The sequence below is a fragment of the Carcharhinus amblyrhynchos genome, chromosome 10, assembly GCF_965287045.1.
Source record: "Carcharhinus amblyrhynchos chromosome 10, sCarAmb.v2.hapA, whole genome shotgun sequence".
NCBI classification, from domain to species: Eukaryota; Metazoa; Chordata; class Chondrichthyes; order Carcharhiniformes; family Carcharhinidae; genus Carcharhinus; species Carcharhinus amblyrhynchos.
The window spans coordinates 37,843,991-37,860,196 of NC_137333.1; the positions used below are offsets into that span (position 1 = coordinate 37,843,991).

The 16,206-nt window shown below is 44.9% G+C and overlaps 1 protein-coding gene across 1 annotated transcript in view; it reads right to left on the bottom strand.

Moving 5' to 3' along the window:
* Positions 1 to 14,032, bottom strand: part of cnmd (chondromodulin) — a 54,498-nt gene extending 40,466 nt beyond the window's left edge. The window contains exons 1-2 of the mRNA XM_080197871.1: positions 13,941 to 14,032; positions 13,260 to 13,397 (exon numbers count right to left, since the gene is read on the bottom strand). Of these exons, the coding sequence (XP_080053997.1) occupies positions 13,260 to 13,397; positions 13,941 to 14,012 (210 nt within the window). The 5' untranslated portion in view covers positions 14,013 to 14,032. The remainder of the gene's footprint in view (positions 1 to 13,259; positions 13,398 to 13,940) is intronic.
* Positions 14,033 to 16,206: the final 2,174 nt, after the last annotated feature.

Here is a 16,206-nt window from a genome sequence, read left to right on the forward strand (position 1 = left end):
TTTTTGTCCTTGTGACAACTGTATTTATTGTTTCCCCCTTTTCTTAAGGTTAATTTGTTTGCTAATCCAGTTGGTGTCGTGTGTGGTTAGTCTTAGCTGATTGGTATGGTCAACTATGTTGATGAGTTAACAAATTTCTTCCACCTATTTGCTTTCTTTATTCATTCATTTTATTGAATTCATGGTTTTCCAAATTCTTGGGTTGGCTACAATAGGAGGCTTAGTGATCAACTAGTGGAGCTCAGGGATAAACAACAGTAACTGGTATGTCTAAGGATGGCAGATCTACAAATAGGATTGATCTCCGATTGTTTGTGTTAATTTCGAGGGAGATGAGGTTAATTTTTAACATTGCATGGAAATCTAAAGGTTCATTTATCATAATAGTTTTAAACACTAACAGCTGAATATGGAATTTTGTTGGTTAAAGTCAGTTGATAGATGGAAGCATTTTGTTTCAGCCATATTTCAATGTTATTTACTTTAAAATCCCATTTACAATCGTTACTTATTATTTAACTGCTTCACAACAGTTCAAAACAATCTGAGGCTCGAAATGTTGTGAGAATATTAGAAATCAGAAAATTTTCAACTGTTCTCAAATATTGGCCCCAATTTTACCAGTGCATCACGTCCGCTTTCGGGCATGAAAACTTGGTAAAGCCGGGCATGAAGCGATTAGCGCGATCCTTGCTTGTGTCCGCGCAGGTGCCGACTTTACCAAGGCCCGAAAATGACTGCAATCCGAACCGTGCCTGAAATGGGCGGGACATCAATTTAAATGCATGCAAATGCATTTTAATTGACTTAATGAGCTGGACACCCAATCTTACCTACATTTCCCCTTTACCATTGGGTTCGTCTGTCCAGATTCAGCATAAAACAGACATGCTCGGCAAAGGTCTGTTTTGGGCGCTCCAGCTTCTGCAGAGGTTGGTTCAGAGCTTCCAGTGGCTCTCTGACTCAGATTGGTGGTGGAGGGAGGTTGTCGGGGGGGAGGGGGGGGAGGAGGTGGGTTGCGAGGGGAAGGTGGGCCAGATCATTCTCTGGTTGGGGGGGGTGGTGACAGAGGAGAAAGGAAGCCAGATTGTTCTCTGGTGGGGGGGAGGGAAGCCAGATGGTTCTCTGGTGATGGTGGGGGAGGGGGGGAGCGGTGGGTGGAGGAGGAGGGAGGCCCTATCATTCTAGTGGGGGGGAGGGAGGCCAGAAGGTTCACTGGCGGGGGGGGGGGGGGGGGGGGGGCAGGGAGGAAGGGCCAGACAGATCTCTGGTGGGAGGAGGGGAGGGAGGTGGGCCAGATCATTTTCTGGTGGGGGGGGGAGGAGGAGGAGGCGGTCAGATGTGTATCTGGTGAGGGGAGGAGGGGGGAGGCCTGATCATTCTCTGGTGGGGGCAAGAGGGGGAAGAGGAGGAGGCCAGATGTATCTCTGGTGGTGGGAGGGTAAGGGGGAGGACAGGAAAGAGAGGAGGGCCAGATCGTTCTCTGGTAGGGATGCAGGGGCAGGGGGGTCCGCTGCCACTCTGCGGGAGTTCGGTGTGGGGGATGGGGGGCCCACTGCCGCTCTGCGGGTGATCAGTGGAGGGGAAAAGGGGGCAAAGGGTCACGATCGGTCTGGGTAGCGGGGGGCATGGGTGGATAAGTGGAACACTTATGTTGTGCGGGTGGGGCAATGTCTGTGGGGGCCATCGTTCCCACTTTTCGCTTCCAGGCCGCTTTATCCGCTTTTTGCAGCCCGGGAGCGATGTGTGGGCACGTGCGCAGTTCAAAGCTCCAATCAGAACTGCAGCATTTCAAGCATGATAAGCCCCATCCACAGCGCAATTCAGACTTGCAATCTTTTTTCAGGCTAAGTGCGTATGGGGGCGCCTGAGAACAGGCTTCCAAGTTGGATCTGAATTGCGCCCAGAATCAGCACTTAGAATGAAAATAGTAAAATTGGGCCCATTGAATTGTTATTTGTAAAAGATAATCTGCATTAGAATGCAAACATTATCCAAACACATCATAACTGAGATCAAGTTATAAAAGTCAAATAGAAATAATAGTAATTAGATATAATTCAAAAATTTACTCAGCACAAATTCTTACCAAAAGTGTCTTTACTGAAATAGAAAGCTAATTCAGCTTAAGAACAACAACTTGCGTTTATATAACCCCTTTTAATTTAGTAAACAATCTCAGGCTGCTTTGTAAGAGCCTGAAGATTTGCTATTTAGCCACATATGAGATATTAGGACAGATGAGCAAAGGTTTGGTCAAAGAGATTGGTTTTAAGGCTTGTCCTAAAGGAAGGAAGCAAGATGCAGAGATGCACACCAAAAACTTCCAACCTCATCCGTGGCTGGGATTCTCCCGCGCCGCTGCAGTGAATGGAGGTTTGGCTGAGTGCCAAATTATCCATTCTCGCTGGAAGCAGGGCAGTCATGGACGACATTGGAGAATCCTGTTAGTGGGGAGTGAATTCCAAATAAGAGAGTTCTCAAATAAGTTACTAAAGAAAGACATTGAAGCAAATACAAAGAAGTTTCGAGAGACAATTTGATATGTTGGTGTAGTCAGTAGGACTGAACAATCTGAAGAAAATAGTGAGTAGTTGAGACAAATCTCTGGAAGTGGAACTAACCTGTTAGATCAAATAGGCTGTTCCTATAACTTCTAATGCTCCAAATATGATTACTATAATCATCATTAAGAAGAATCAGGCTTTGCATTTAAAACAAATTAGTCTTGGGAATTAATAGATGTCACTGATGAATCCTGCAATTGTTCCCATCCCTTGTTTCCACAAGAAGGTATTGTTGGCCTTTTAGTTTGGTCCATGTGTAATATCTTAATACAAGTGATTGGCTTAAGTCAATCATGTTGGTGTGTTCCTGGAGTCACATATAGATCAGAAGAAGTAAAGAAATCAGTTTCCATTTCTAAAAGACATTAGTGAAGCAGTTGTTTTTAGCATCCAATAGCAAGCATCATGTTCACTTTTATTGATATCAGCCTCCCCAGGGGGCTTCAATGACCTCTGCTTCTACCGGCAAGGTCAACGCAACTGTAACCTGTTCGTGGGGGGCCAGGTATTTTCCTCATTGGTAAGAACGTCTCCCATGATGCCACAAAGGTAACCGAGCCCAGACAATTACGTCCTGGGCTCATTAAATCCATGGAAATTCTGTTTTAAATATATTTAAATAAATTATTCAGCTCTTGCTGGAAATGGGGCAAAACATCAGGCACAAACCTGATTTCACTGCTCTTGCACGATTTTACCAGCTTACTCCTGCTGGTAAAATCGTGGTCTATGTCTCATACTCACCACTTGCTTTTCCAACCTATTTTTGTGTCATCCGTAAACTTGGTAATAATATGTTCACTTCCCTTGTCTAAGTCATTAATATATATTTACATGTTGGTTCTAAATATTTTTCATATCAATTGTGATGATGAAGCAGTCAACCTTGAATTGCTTATGGACACATTGAACTTTTAAACAAGATATGTTTAAAAATGGTCCTATTAGCCAAAGGTTGCTGAGGATGTAAATTCTGAAAATGTAAGTTCCGTCACTTTCTGAATTGTTCTAGTGTGGGAGATACCAAGAGAAAGAATGTCACACCCTGTCTCAGATAGACATTTGAAGGGAAAAGCCATGCAAACATGAACAGCCATCTCCTTTGGAGACAATGGAAGCTGATTATCATCTCAGCAGGAATTATCACCTGAAAATTATGTATTAGACTGGTTTGCAGGTGGTCAGGAAGGCGAATGGGATGCTGGCCTTCATAGCGAGGGGGATTGAATATAAAAGTAGGGAGGTCTTGCTGCGGCTATATAGGGCATTGGTGAGGCCGCGGCTGGAGTACTGTGTGCAGTTTTGGGCGCCGCACCTGCGCAAAGATATTTTGGCCTTGGAGGGAGTGCAGAGGAGGTTTACTAGGCTGATACCGGAGTTGAGGGGGTTGAGCTATGAGGAGAGGCTGAATAAACTAGGCTTGTACTCATTAGAGTTTAGAAGAATGAGGGGAGATCTCATTGAGACGTATAAGATAATGAATGGGATGGATAGGATAGAGGTGGAAAGACTCTTCCCGCTCAAAAAAGACAGTAGGACTAGGGGGCACAGCCTCAAGATAAAAGGGGGCGCGGTTTAGAACGGAGTTGAGGAGGAACTTCTTCACTCAAAGGGTGGTGAATCTCTGGAATTCTCTGCCCGTTGAAGTGGTGGAGGCTGCCTCGCTAAATATTTTTAAGATGCGGGTTGATGGGTTTTTGATAGGAGAGAGGATTAAGGGTTATGGTGAGAGGGCGGGAAAGTGGAACTGAGCAGCGACAGATCAGCCATGATCTTATTGAATGGCGGGGCAGGCTCGAAGGGCTGGATGGCCTACTCCTGCTCCTATTTCTTATGTTCTTATATTTCAAATAATTGTGGCTCCAGCACTGATCCTTGTGACACTCCACTAGTTACACGTTGCCATTCTGAAAATTCCCCTCTTATCCCAGCCAATCCTCTATCCATGCTAATATACTGCCCTCAACACCATGAGCTTTTTATTTTACCCGGATATTTTTAATTCGAGGGCAGTACCTTGCTGAATGCTCTTTGGAAACAGACGAGCCAAATTTGATATAATTGGAAGCTAAGAAAAGCTGGTGGCTCGAACAAATTTTAAAACATAACTAACTTACCTCAGCAAATTCTTTTCCTCTAACACAAAGAAAATGGCAACTTCCTGCCCAGATGTTTGTTCAAAAATGATGAATCTTTAGCATCCCTGAGTACAGAACAATTGAAAACTGGAGCTGGACAGATAGAGTTAAAATTGTCCAGTAGAGTGAAAATTGAGCAGTTGGTTGAACATTTGGATCCCATGTAAACAATACAACATTACATTTCAAGCTCAACCACAACTCCAAATCCCCTTCCTTAACCAATTTCAAGCTGGAATTTCAGAAGAACCGAGAGAGCAAAGGATCAAGAAAGGGAAGAGAATTCCAGCTCTTGGAAATGGAGCTGTTCAATGGCAGAGAGAGAGCGCAGACATTTGGAATCGGTTAAGAAAAAATCTGTCTACCCAGCAGCACCCCATATCACTCTAAAATGGAACCACTATCTGAGGATCTCAAGTATGCCAAGATTCATTCCCAGATTTAAAGAGAGTGAAATGGAGTCATTTTCTGACACTTTTCAAAAAGCTGCAGGACAGCTAAAATGCCACTCAGATATCTGGATATTTTTAATTTGAGGGCAGTTGTCAGGGAAAGCCTAAAAAGGCTACTTCATACTGCCTCTTGATGAGTGCCTGAATTATAAGCAGTCCAAGGTTGGCATCCTAAGTGTCTCCAAGTCAGTCTGGAAGGCATACCACCAGTAATTCCAGAACACTCATAAGAAGCCAACCCAAATCAAGATTGAATGGCTGAAACAAAGTGTGTTCGATAAGATTCCTAAATACCTCTCACATCTGTGAGGGGCTATTTCTGTTAGAGGAATTCAAACATTGCCGATGCACCAACTTGCAAATACACCTAAAGGAGCAGAGAATCCTCATAGCCAGGGATGCAGCAGACAGCTATCATCTCATCCGTAGGCCTATAAACTCAGGCAGGCCCTTTCTACAGCGCAGCCATGAGCATTGAAAAAATAAACAGAGAGATCATGATAGGAAAGCTCTCTCACCCAGAAAATAAAGCACAAAAAGGGTATGAGATGAACCCAAGGCAGCCCAGAAGGGTGAGTTGCGGAGTCCGGTGTGTTCTCACTGCAACAAAGGAGGATGTTCCAGATAAGAATGCTGGAAATTGAAAGGCGGGTCAGTTGGCCCAATGGGGGTCAATATGAGTAGTATGCCAAAGAGTGCCCCATTGGGTAGTGCAGCAGAACATGCAGACTCTAGCAATAGAAACTCACCCTTTGGAGAGCAGAACCTAATGTATAGCTGGACTGGACAAAATTCCTGGGACCTTTCGGAGTTTTGTCCTGCCAGGAAAATGTCTCTGTACTGCTCTGGAACACAGTACGACCTGATTTTTGAGCCCAATGACAATGGGAATTGTCACCAAACTGCTGGTGACTGGAATTGATTTCCTACTCGGGGATGATTTGGAACAAGGTGGTCACCATCCCTATAGTTTACACCAGCTGAATGAAGAAAGCGGAACTGCACAGGAGGGCATCCAGGGATATTTGCCAGCTATGTGGTGAGCCGATCCCAGTTTTGGCAGGCAGTCAGCAAAGAGCCAGAAACTCTACATCCAGAAGTTAGGCTGGCAGAAACTTTTTTTCGAAACCTGACTGAAGGGAAGGAATTGCTCAGCTAAACCTCCCTGACTGCAACCCAGCAGGTGGATTCTGAGGTCCTGCTCGGAAGTACAAAGCCACCCTGGCCCCAAAGTATGGCTACCTATGAGATGTAGTAGTAATGCGGAAGTGAAGTCCCCTCGGGGGCCGGTGGAAGAAGAGTGGGCAATGCCACACCAGATTGTCCCACCCCCAGCATACCTTCAGGGAATTCTAAGAACTGCCCATTGCCATCCCGATGGTTGGGCATGTGGGCACCCATAAAGTTTCAGTCTGATCCAGTAGGCACATTCACTGGCCACACCTGCAGTCCAATGCAGTGGAATAACGCAAAACCCGCCCAGCCAACAAGGCTGCAGGAAAACCCCAAGTTGCTTTGAGACCACCTTCCTTCCAGCCCGTCCCAGCATACAGTGAACCCTTTGAATACTGGTAGATTGTGTGAGCCTTTTACCCAGAAACAAGACCAGTTATCAAATATCGCTTGATAGCTGTTCCACTCCGGAAGATCACAGCCAAAGCCGCGAGTGCAGGACTAATTCAGTTCTTCACCTGGTATGACCTGCCGAGATCGCTTCAATCTTCCAGTCCCAAGTGTTCCAGGGAGTTATGTACAACTTAGGTGGAACCCAGTTGAAATCCTCAGCACATGACCCTCAGTCCTAGGGAGTTTAACATCAGCAAACTCTGAAAAGCATGATTAGGATCCAATGCAGTAAATAGTCCCATGATCAGAATAAAAGCTTGGTCTTCCTGTTGTCATCACCCGTGACTCCTCGAATAAATCCACTGGCTTCACTCCCTTCTAACTAATTAACAGGCATGAGGTGCAACGTGCCTAAGGCTGCTAAAGGAGAAGTGCCTGGAATCCAGGGAGGATGCTTCCATGTTGGAATGTGTCTCCAACTTCCAGGAAAGACTTTTCACTGCCTGTGCAATGGCTAAAGAGTGTCTGAAAGCTTGCCTGCAGGCAATGAAAAGGCACGCAAACAGACCAGGCCCAAATTCTCCAACCTGGAGACCAAGGCCCGGTGCTATTGCTCTTACTCACTGACATTTTCCAAGCCAAGTTCAGTAGCCCTTTTCAGGTAGCAAAAAAGGTTAGCCAAGTAAACTATCTGATCCACATCTCAGGTAGGGGAAAGCAGCACTGGCTATGCCACCGTAGCCTTTTAAGAAGGTATTATAGCTGGAAGCCCAGCCAACACATAGGAATTTGCCAGGACGTGGAAGAATTTGAGGACAGCCCGGGGGAATTCATCTCCAGGCTGGCAAATACAGGACCTAAGTGCCCAGTTAGCCCACTTGATCCAGAAAGAGAGGATATGACAGTCCACTACAACAGTTTAGTGAGCTCTTTAGGAACTAGCCCAGGTGTACTACCCTAGCAGTCCATGACATGGATGTGGGAGACACCTCATCAATTAAACATCACCCCTACTGGCTGAGCCCCAACAAGCTGGCTCAGGTCCAACAGGAGATCCCGTGGGCTGGAAAGCAACATCAGTGAACCTAGCCTGAGTAACTGGAGCTCTCCCATTGTGCTTGTCCTGAAGCCAAATGGTTCAAAACGGCATTGCATTGATTACTGGAAAGTCAAAGTGGTAACCAAGGTCCACTTCTACCCAATCCTCTGTCTTGAGGATTGCAAAGACAGGATGGGTCAGTTGGCCCATATGATCAAGATTCACTTTTTAAAGAAGTACTGGCAAATCCTATGACCCCCAGGTGCAAGAGAAATATCTATAATGGTCACCTGAAGTGGCCTGGACTATAGCCAACTAGCTATAGTTTAATACAAAATGACCAAGCAAAAAAAAGGACACTATTATGGTCTGACAGGAAATATGGCTAATTTCAGAACCAAGAATTTTAACTCCAGGCTGTGAGTTTGTGACCTACAACAACATGAAGTGACCTTAACAAATATCTTTGATTTGATAAAGTCAGCATGATGTTGGACAGGATGGAAAGCAATACATATTGCTGAGAATAAACTCATTCTAATCAATCAAATGGGCGTGAGCCAGATACAAAACTGAGACAGACTGAAGATACTTTTCTCTAAGGTCAGGCAGCCTGCAATAAATTAATTTGAACAATATACACATGGTCAGTACCTACGTGTGGAAATGAACGTTTTTAAGTCAGGCTCAGAGGATAGGACTGAAGTTTCTGAAGAAGAACTGGAAGAAGAACCACAGATGCAAGAAGAAGGAAACCTAAAGTTTTAAGCTTCATGAAGTCTGATCCCTCTCCGTGGCTGTCCAGCATGGGTGGGTAGAGACACCCTTACAGGTTCATCAGATAAGTATTAATTGTCTAAAATTTATGCTTATATGCTTAGAAGAGAAAGAAGCATTTACTTGTGATACAATGTAAGACAATAAGTTGTTAATTTTTTTTATATTTTCCTAATAAAGATGTGATTTGATTAAAGATAAAGGTTGGTGAAGACAAATGTAGGTCCCTTACAGTCAGAAACAGGGGAATTTATAACGGGAACAAAGAAATGGCTGACCAACTAGATACATACTTTGGTTGTGTATTCACAAAGACGGACACAAATGACATACCAGAAATGTTGGGGAACACAGGTTTAGTGAGAGGGAGGAAGTGAAGGAAAACAGTATCAGTAGAGAAATGGTGTTGGGGAAATTGATGGAATTGAAGGCCAATAAATCCGCAGGGCCTACTAATCTACATCCCCAGTGTTCTTAAAGAAGTGGCCTGAGAAATAGTGGATGCATTGGTGGTCAACTTCCAAGATTCTATAGACTCTGGAACAATGCCTACAGATTGGATGGTAGCTAATGTAACCCCATTGTTTAAATGGGGAGGTAGAGAAATAACAGGGGATTACAGACTAATCAGCCTGTCAGTAGTGGGGAAAATTCTAGAGTCTATTATCAAGAATTTTACAGCAGAGCATGGGAAAACGCTTGCAGAGTCAGAGTCAGCATGGATTTGACATGCTTGACAAATCTACAGGAATTCTTTGAGAATGTAACTAATAAAGACGATTAAGGGGACCAGTGCATGTGGTTTATTTGGACTTTCAGAATACTTTCAACAAAGTCCCATGTAAGAGATTAGTGTGTAAAATAAAAGCACATGGATTTTGGGTCATGTACTGAGATGGATACAAAACTGGTTGGCAGACAGGAAATGAAGAGTAGGAATAAACATATCATTTCTGAATGACAGGCAGCGACCAGGGCAGTACTGCAGTGATCAGTGCTGGGACCCCAGCTATTCACTATATATATTGATGACTTAGATGAGAGACGTAAATATGAGATCTCCAAATGTGCAAATGACACAAAGGAGGATGCAGAGATGCTTCAGTGTGATTTGAATAAGCTGAGTGCAGATATAGTATAATGTGGATAAACGTGAGGTTATCCACTTCGGTAGCAAAAACAGGAAGACAAATTATTATCTGAATGGCCATAAACTGAGAGTAGAGAATGTGTAATGAGACATGGTGTCCTTGTAAACTAGCCACATGCAGCTGCAGCAGGTAGTAAGAGTGCAAATGGTGTGTTGATCTCCATAGCAAGAGGATTCATGTACAGGAGCAGGGATGACATGCTGCAATCGTACAAGACCTTGGTAAGTCCACACCCAAATACTGGGCAGAATTTTATCGCCGCTTTACACTCATTTTGTGGCAGGAAAATGTCCTAAAATCAGGCATAAAGCAGCAAGCGCGAATGGTGCCAATTTTCGAGACCAGTGCAATTTTACGACACCTGAATTTCCGGCATGGTCAGTCTCTTGGCAAAAATGGGCAAGAGATTGGTTAATTTATTAAAAGAGGGTTTTCGATGTGTTTAGCGAGCCTGGCGCTGAATCATCCAGGCTCGCTTGCCTTTATGGGGTCACTGGGAGAAGTTCTCTCCAGCGAGGAAAATGCCTGTTCTCCATGAGGTGTTGGCCTCAGTGGTAGAACTGGAGGCCATTGAGGTCCCCTGAGGTAACTGAGGGCAAGGCGCAGCGCCCCTTGGGGTACCAGATCAGCTGTGCCCCTCTGGCAACTTGGCACTGCCAGCCTGGGAGCTAGGGAATACCCACTGGGCAGCACCAGGGAGTGAGGACAATGGGGTGGTGGGCCTGAGGCCACAGTGCCAGGAGGTAGGGCCTGTTGGTGGGCGCTCCTGTGGGAGCACTGCTGGAGCAGGGCCTGTGAGTGGGGGGAACTGTGGAAGGCAGTGCGGGGGCAGGGGCCTGTGGGTAGGTGGAGCCAATGGGGTGGGGCCTATGGGGTCCCACTGCCACTCTGCATGCGATCGGTGTGGGAGGGAGGGGGTTTGTGATGATGTGGTCTGGGTGGTGGGGTGGGAGTGACAGAGATTGCATCTCGGGGGCTGCAGGCCCCTGCGATTGTTGGGGGGAGGCTGCATTCAGTAGCAGGGGCCTGACAGCTCTCTCTCTGTCTGTCAGAGTCCCGCTACTGCTAATGCACTTGTGCAGAATCAGAGGTCTGCACATGTGCAATGCCTCCCTCTAGAGGCTGTCTGGTGACTTACTTCCTGTCTGGGAAACAGACTCTCCCAGATTTTTGAAGACAGACTGCATAAGATTGGGCCTGAAAACGCACCCAAAAAACTGATCTGGAACTTCCCCAATTTCACACCACCTGACACCAAAAAAATCTTGTAAAATTCCACTCATAGTGTGAAATCTTGGTCTCCTCATCTTCTATGGAAGGGACACAGTGAAGGTTTACCAGATTGCTTTCTGGGATGGTGGCATTGATGTATGAGAAGAGATTGAGTAGGTTGAGATAGCATTCATTGAAATTCAGAATAATGAAGTGGGGGAAATCTCAGAGAAACCTATAACATTCTAACAGGACTGGAAATGATAGACGCAGGAAGCATGTATCTGATGGTGGGGGAGTTCAGAACCAGGGATCATAGTCTGAGGGTAAGGGGTAAACATTTAGGACTTAGATGAAATTTCTTCACCCAGAGAGTAGTAAGCCTGTGGAATTCACTACCACAGGAATGATTTGAGGCCAAAACATTGTATGTTTTCAAGAACGAGCTAGACATAGCTCTTTGTGGTGGACAGGATCAAAGGATATGTGGAAGAAGGTGGGAGCAGGCTATTGATTTAGATGATCAACTGTAATCATATTGAATTACAGAGCAGGCTCGAAGGTCCTCCTCCCGCTCCTATTTTGTATGTTTCTATGTAATAAGAATGATTTAAAGAAACAAATAAACTAGAAAAAAAATCAGTAAGCTTAAACCACATGAGAAGGAAAAGGTCTCATGGACAGCTTTTAATCAGGGCAAGCATCGAGTGGTCAGTGGATGAGATAGATGCCTTGCCTGTCTGATAGTTTTCAGTGAGAGACCCAAACCTGGCCCGAGCTTCCTTCAAGAGCCATCGGTGAGGCCACTCAATCCTTGGTACCAACTGGCAGAGACCGATGACTCAGGCTCACACACTAGACATGAAAATGGCACCAGAATTGATCATAGAGCTATTGACTCAATGGTTATTATGGCCCACAAGTCCATACTGGCTCCCTGTCTAGAAATCCACGCAATCCCATTCCCTGTCCTATACCACAACCCTGAAAATCATTTCCCTTCACAGCTCATCACATTTCCTACTGTAATCTTATTCTCCTACAACTGTTCTGGATAGGACTCTCATTTAAAAATTTTAATAAGGTTTCTATCCATTTCCAGGGGGTGGGCAGGTGGGCTAGCCTTGTGTGGCCAACAGGCAGATATTTTTGTTCAATTTTCCAGCTGCCTTGCTTTTCAACCCAAACAGAATAGACAACAATTGAAAATCATCCTCCTGATTGAGGCAGGAACCAATAACCCTTCATTCTCACTGGTTTTCAGACTGTGTGACCCATAAGAAGAGGGAATATAGTCAGTTATTTAGATGAATTAATATGTATTTTCCCCCAATAGCAGAAATTGGCTGTCCTTAAGCACTCATGACTGTTCATTTCTCACCCAGTGGAAAATTTGAACTGATAGATTGCTTCTGCAGCGCCTACAGAGCAGCCTCTCTTCCTCTCATCAGTGGAATGCCATACCATAAAGACAGCCTTGTCCTGAACTACATTTCCAGATTCCTGACTAGGAGAAACAGCGGCTTTGGCTCAAAAGAGTCTTTTCACAAACTGTTGAAAATCCACGTTTACCTCGAATGACCAAGAATAAACATCACGGAGAGTCTTCCTACCCCAGTATTAGTCTATTGCAAAATAGCTATCGTCTGTGACCCAGGCAGGGTGGTGGGGCTGTTAGCTTGGGCAAAAATATGCTCCAATATATATATTTTTTCACAAAACTCTTCTAACAAATGAGGGCAGATGCAGGGGCGGAAAATTCTTGTCTCTCTTCAATTCTTTAAAGAAAACCCAGACGATGAGTTTGCTCCAATGTGTTGCCATTTCGTGTGAATTTTCCACGTTTCAACGCTTCTCACTTCTGTTCACACGACTCTGGTCAAAAGTCAGTTGTCATTGTGCAGAGGGGTGAGGGTGGATGCGGGGAAGGCAGGGGGGATGGAAGTAGGGGACTGGCACTGAGCCATGCTGGGGAACCGGTACAGGCACGATGGGTCAAATGGCCACCTCCTGCACCGGGACAATTCCTATCCGCGCATCACGATGAAGACATCCCGGGTTTTGGCAAAGAACTAGCGGCCATCCCAATTCCTACTTTGCAAATGTAGCGGGGCAGTTGGGATTTTGGCAGCACGTTGCAATTTTCCGGAGCAGACAGTTGCACAGGGAGGCGATTCTGTGCAATGAATGAAAAGGTGTCACACCAGCCGGCCCTAGTGAAGCCAAGAGACCATCAAACTTCCCCCAGACACACTGAGCGCTGTCACACCAGGCGTTCACCCAGCTAACTTGGGCTTCTGAATGGGGGGGAGGTGGGGGATATTTTAATAAAATATTGGGCGGGATGCGCTGCTTACATTTTTGTCGTTGATCTTCCAGAAGTAAAAAGCTCCAATGGCTCCGAGGATGAGCAGAGCAGCCCCCGTGATGAGAACTATAGCGCCGATCTTCAGCAGGCGGCTGCTGCCGGAGGGTTTGACAGCCAGGGCGTAAGCCTTTAAAACATACAGAGCAACTCTTAAACAGCAGACATCTCAAAACAAAGATCCCATCCCATAACACATCCAACGCAGCGCAACTAAACTCCGCACCCTTACACCGCTCCTGTCTATGGGACCATGAACTTTGCAAAGAAGCAAATTTCATTAGAAACTGACCAGGAGAAAGAAATCAAAAGTTTCTGGAGATAACTTATATTGGACTGAACCCCATTCACCCGCTGGGTAAAAAAAAGTATGTTTTTCTGACTGTTATCCTTTCATTATCACTGGTATGGATCCCCAGCCCTACTCGCTTTGGCTGCTGTAAAGTCAATTACTTTGGAAAACTTCGAAAATGGACATTTGACAACATAAAACAATACTTAAAAGAAATGGTCCATAATTACTAGTCAATCCATTTATCATATTGGAAGAAACGCACAAAGTTGGTGTGTTTTCAAATTTCTACACTCCATTTACTAAGCGTTGAAATTTTGCATTGGTTAAAATATTATTCTACAAAGTGCCCAGGACTTCATTTCTCTCCACAGTACTTACAGGCGGCAGGCATTGCTCCAGATCAGCTGGTCCTGCCAGGGCAATGGGCACTTTTTCTGAAGTTTCTGCCATGGTGTCAGCGCTCCACTGACCCTCTAGATCTGTGTAAAATCTCAGTCTCTGCAACACCAGGTAGCAACGTGCTCTGAATATCTAAATTCCTCCCCTACCACTGCCACCACCGCTCCTCCCGACCCCGCCGCCCCTCCCCCACCGCCCGTCCTCCCCTCCTTTCCATCTCCCCTTCCCAACACCCCTCCCTCTCCTCTCCGCCCCTCCCCCTCTCCTCCCCCTACTCACCTCTTATTTTCCATCTTGTGTCATTTCCTCCAGGAACAGTTCATTTATTGAGGAACTTGAGGAATAGCACAATACTATATTTTGACTTTAAAAGCCTGGAGAAACATCTTTTATAAAATCTGTAAGTGATAAATACATTCCACGCAACTGCTATTTTTGTACTATCAGGAATTAAAATATCCCATAACCTTAGGAAAAATAAACAATCCAGTAAAATGGGAATTCAGCTCAAAAGAAAATTTGAATGAAACAACTTTGACTAAAAGTACACATTCCAGTTGCTGCTCTAGTGGAGATGGCAATTTAGTTCAACTTTACATTTATCTAGGAGAACACTTTAATTTTATTTATAATTTAGGCTTCCTCCAGATGCTCTGATTTCCTCCCTCATCCAAAGATGCATGGGTTAGGTGGATTGGCCATGCTAAATTGCCCCTTTGTGTCAGGGGGATTAATGGGGTAAATACAGAGATAGGGCCCAGGTGGGACTATTGTCGGTGCAGACTCAATGGGCCTCCTTCTGCATTGTAGGGGTTATATGATTCTAATTTGCCTCTTAAATCTCTTCAGCTCCTCAATTCTGCAAGGATTATGGTTCCATGGGTACAGAGTGCCTTTCAGATCTTCACATAATTGGTCACTTGTGACAGTCTGCCCTTTGAGTGGAAGCAGGTTATTTAAGCAGAAGATCCACCACAGCAAATCTAGTCCTGTACTCAAGCAAAACTTATACACATGTACTCTCCAGCAGGAGTCAATGGACAATGAATCGGAAACATGAATCTAAGTGAAAACTTCTGACCTCAGTGTGAGGGCTCTTGGGTCAATCATATTTTTTTAAACCATGGCAGATGAAAACAGTGAAATATTGTAAAGCAGGAATAACATTCTTCTTCGGTGATCACTTGCTAACCAGTAGGATTCTCCACCTAACAATCTCTGTGTTCCTGGTTATTGGGTTCTGTGGGTCCTTGTGTGGCTGATGAGCCCAATCCTCAAGCCAAATCTTTGACTGCACATCTGGCAGATGTTTTCAGGGAGTGGGTTCGGTCCTTGGACACTAGATTGCTGGTAACTTTCTGACCACACCGGGTGAATGAGCCTGCTGGATGCAGTTTTCCAGCCAGGTTGCTGATGGAACAGATTATTTTCAGGACACCTTTTCAAGCTCAGTCCCCCATGTGGGATCTGCAGATTTGATCCTGAAGAGGGCTGCTCTTTGTGAGAAAAGTTGCCAAAATTCTCTGCAGTTCCTATGCCAAGAGCAAACCATCTGAATCAAACTCCACTGCCGACATGTGGTCTGAAGCTAGGGACTTCTAGGTCTCACAGTCCAACCCCCGTCACCTCTTACCTTTTACCGCAGAACATGTCTGTGTGGGGGATGAGTTAGTTTCCTCCAGGTAGATGTCTGGTGCAAGACATTTTTCAATGTGGGTATGTTGTTGCTTTGTATTGCACTTTGTCTGTTTTTTTTTCGTCTGACCTTACCATCATTGGTGATCCTGCCAGCAGTTTAAGATTCCCAGTGGCAGCGCTCTTGGAATCAATGAAATGTTCAAACCTCACCATGATGGCAATGTGGCAATCCAAGAAAAAGGGTTACAATACAAGTCATTGCTACTTACCCACTGAAGAAGCTCACTAAAATGGTGGGATAGTAAGTTTCAATGAGGAAGTAAGAAATTTACGAATGGATATAGTGCAATGATAGTGAGATATTGCTATGTATTTACGTTTAAGGGGACTTTTAAAATTCAGTTTTTTTATAGGAGGTTGGTATTCTGGAAGGAATACAGCCTGGCTGCTGGAAAACGGGTTAATTACTCATTTTAGCCATGCAGTGTTTACTCAGGAGAGAGCTGATGGGTTTTTGTTTACAAAAAGAAACGGTTCCCCAGAGTTTTTGATTAAAGAAATGGAAGGTGAGTTCAGATTGACAGAGTCATATAATAATGTGGTTAAC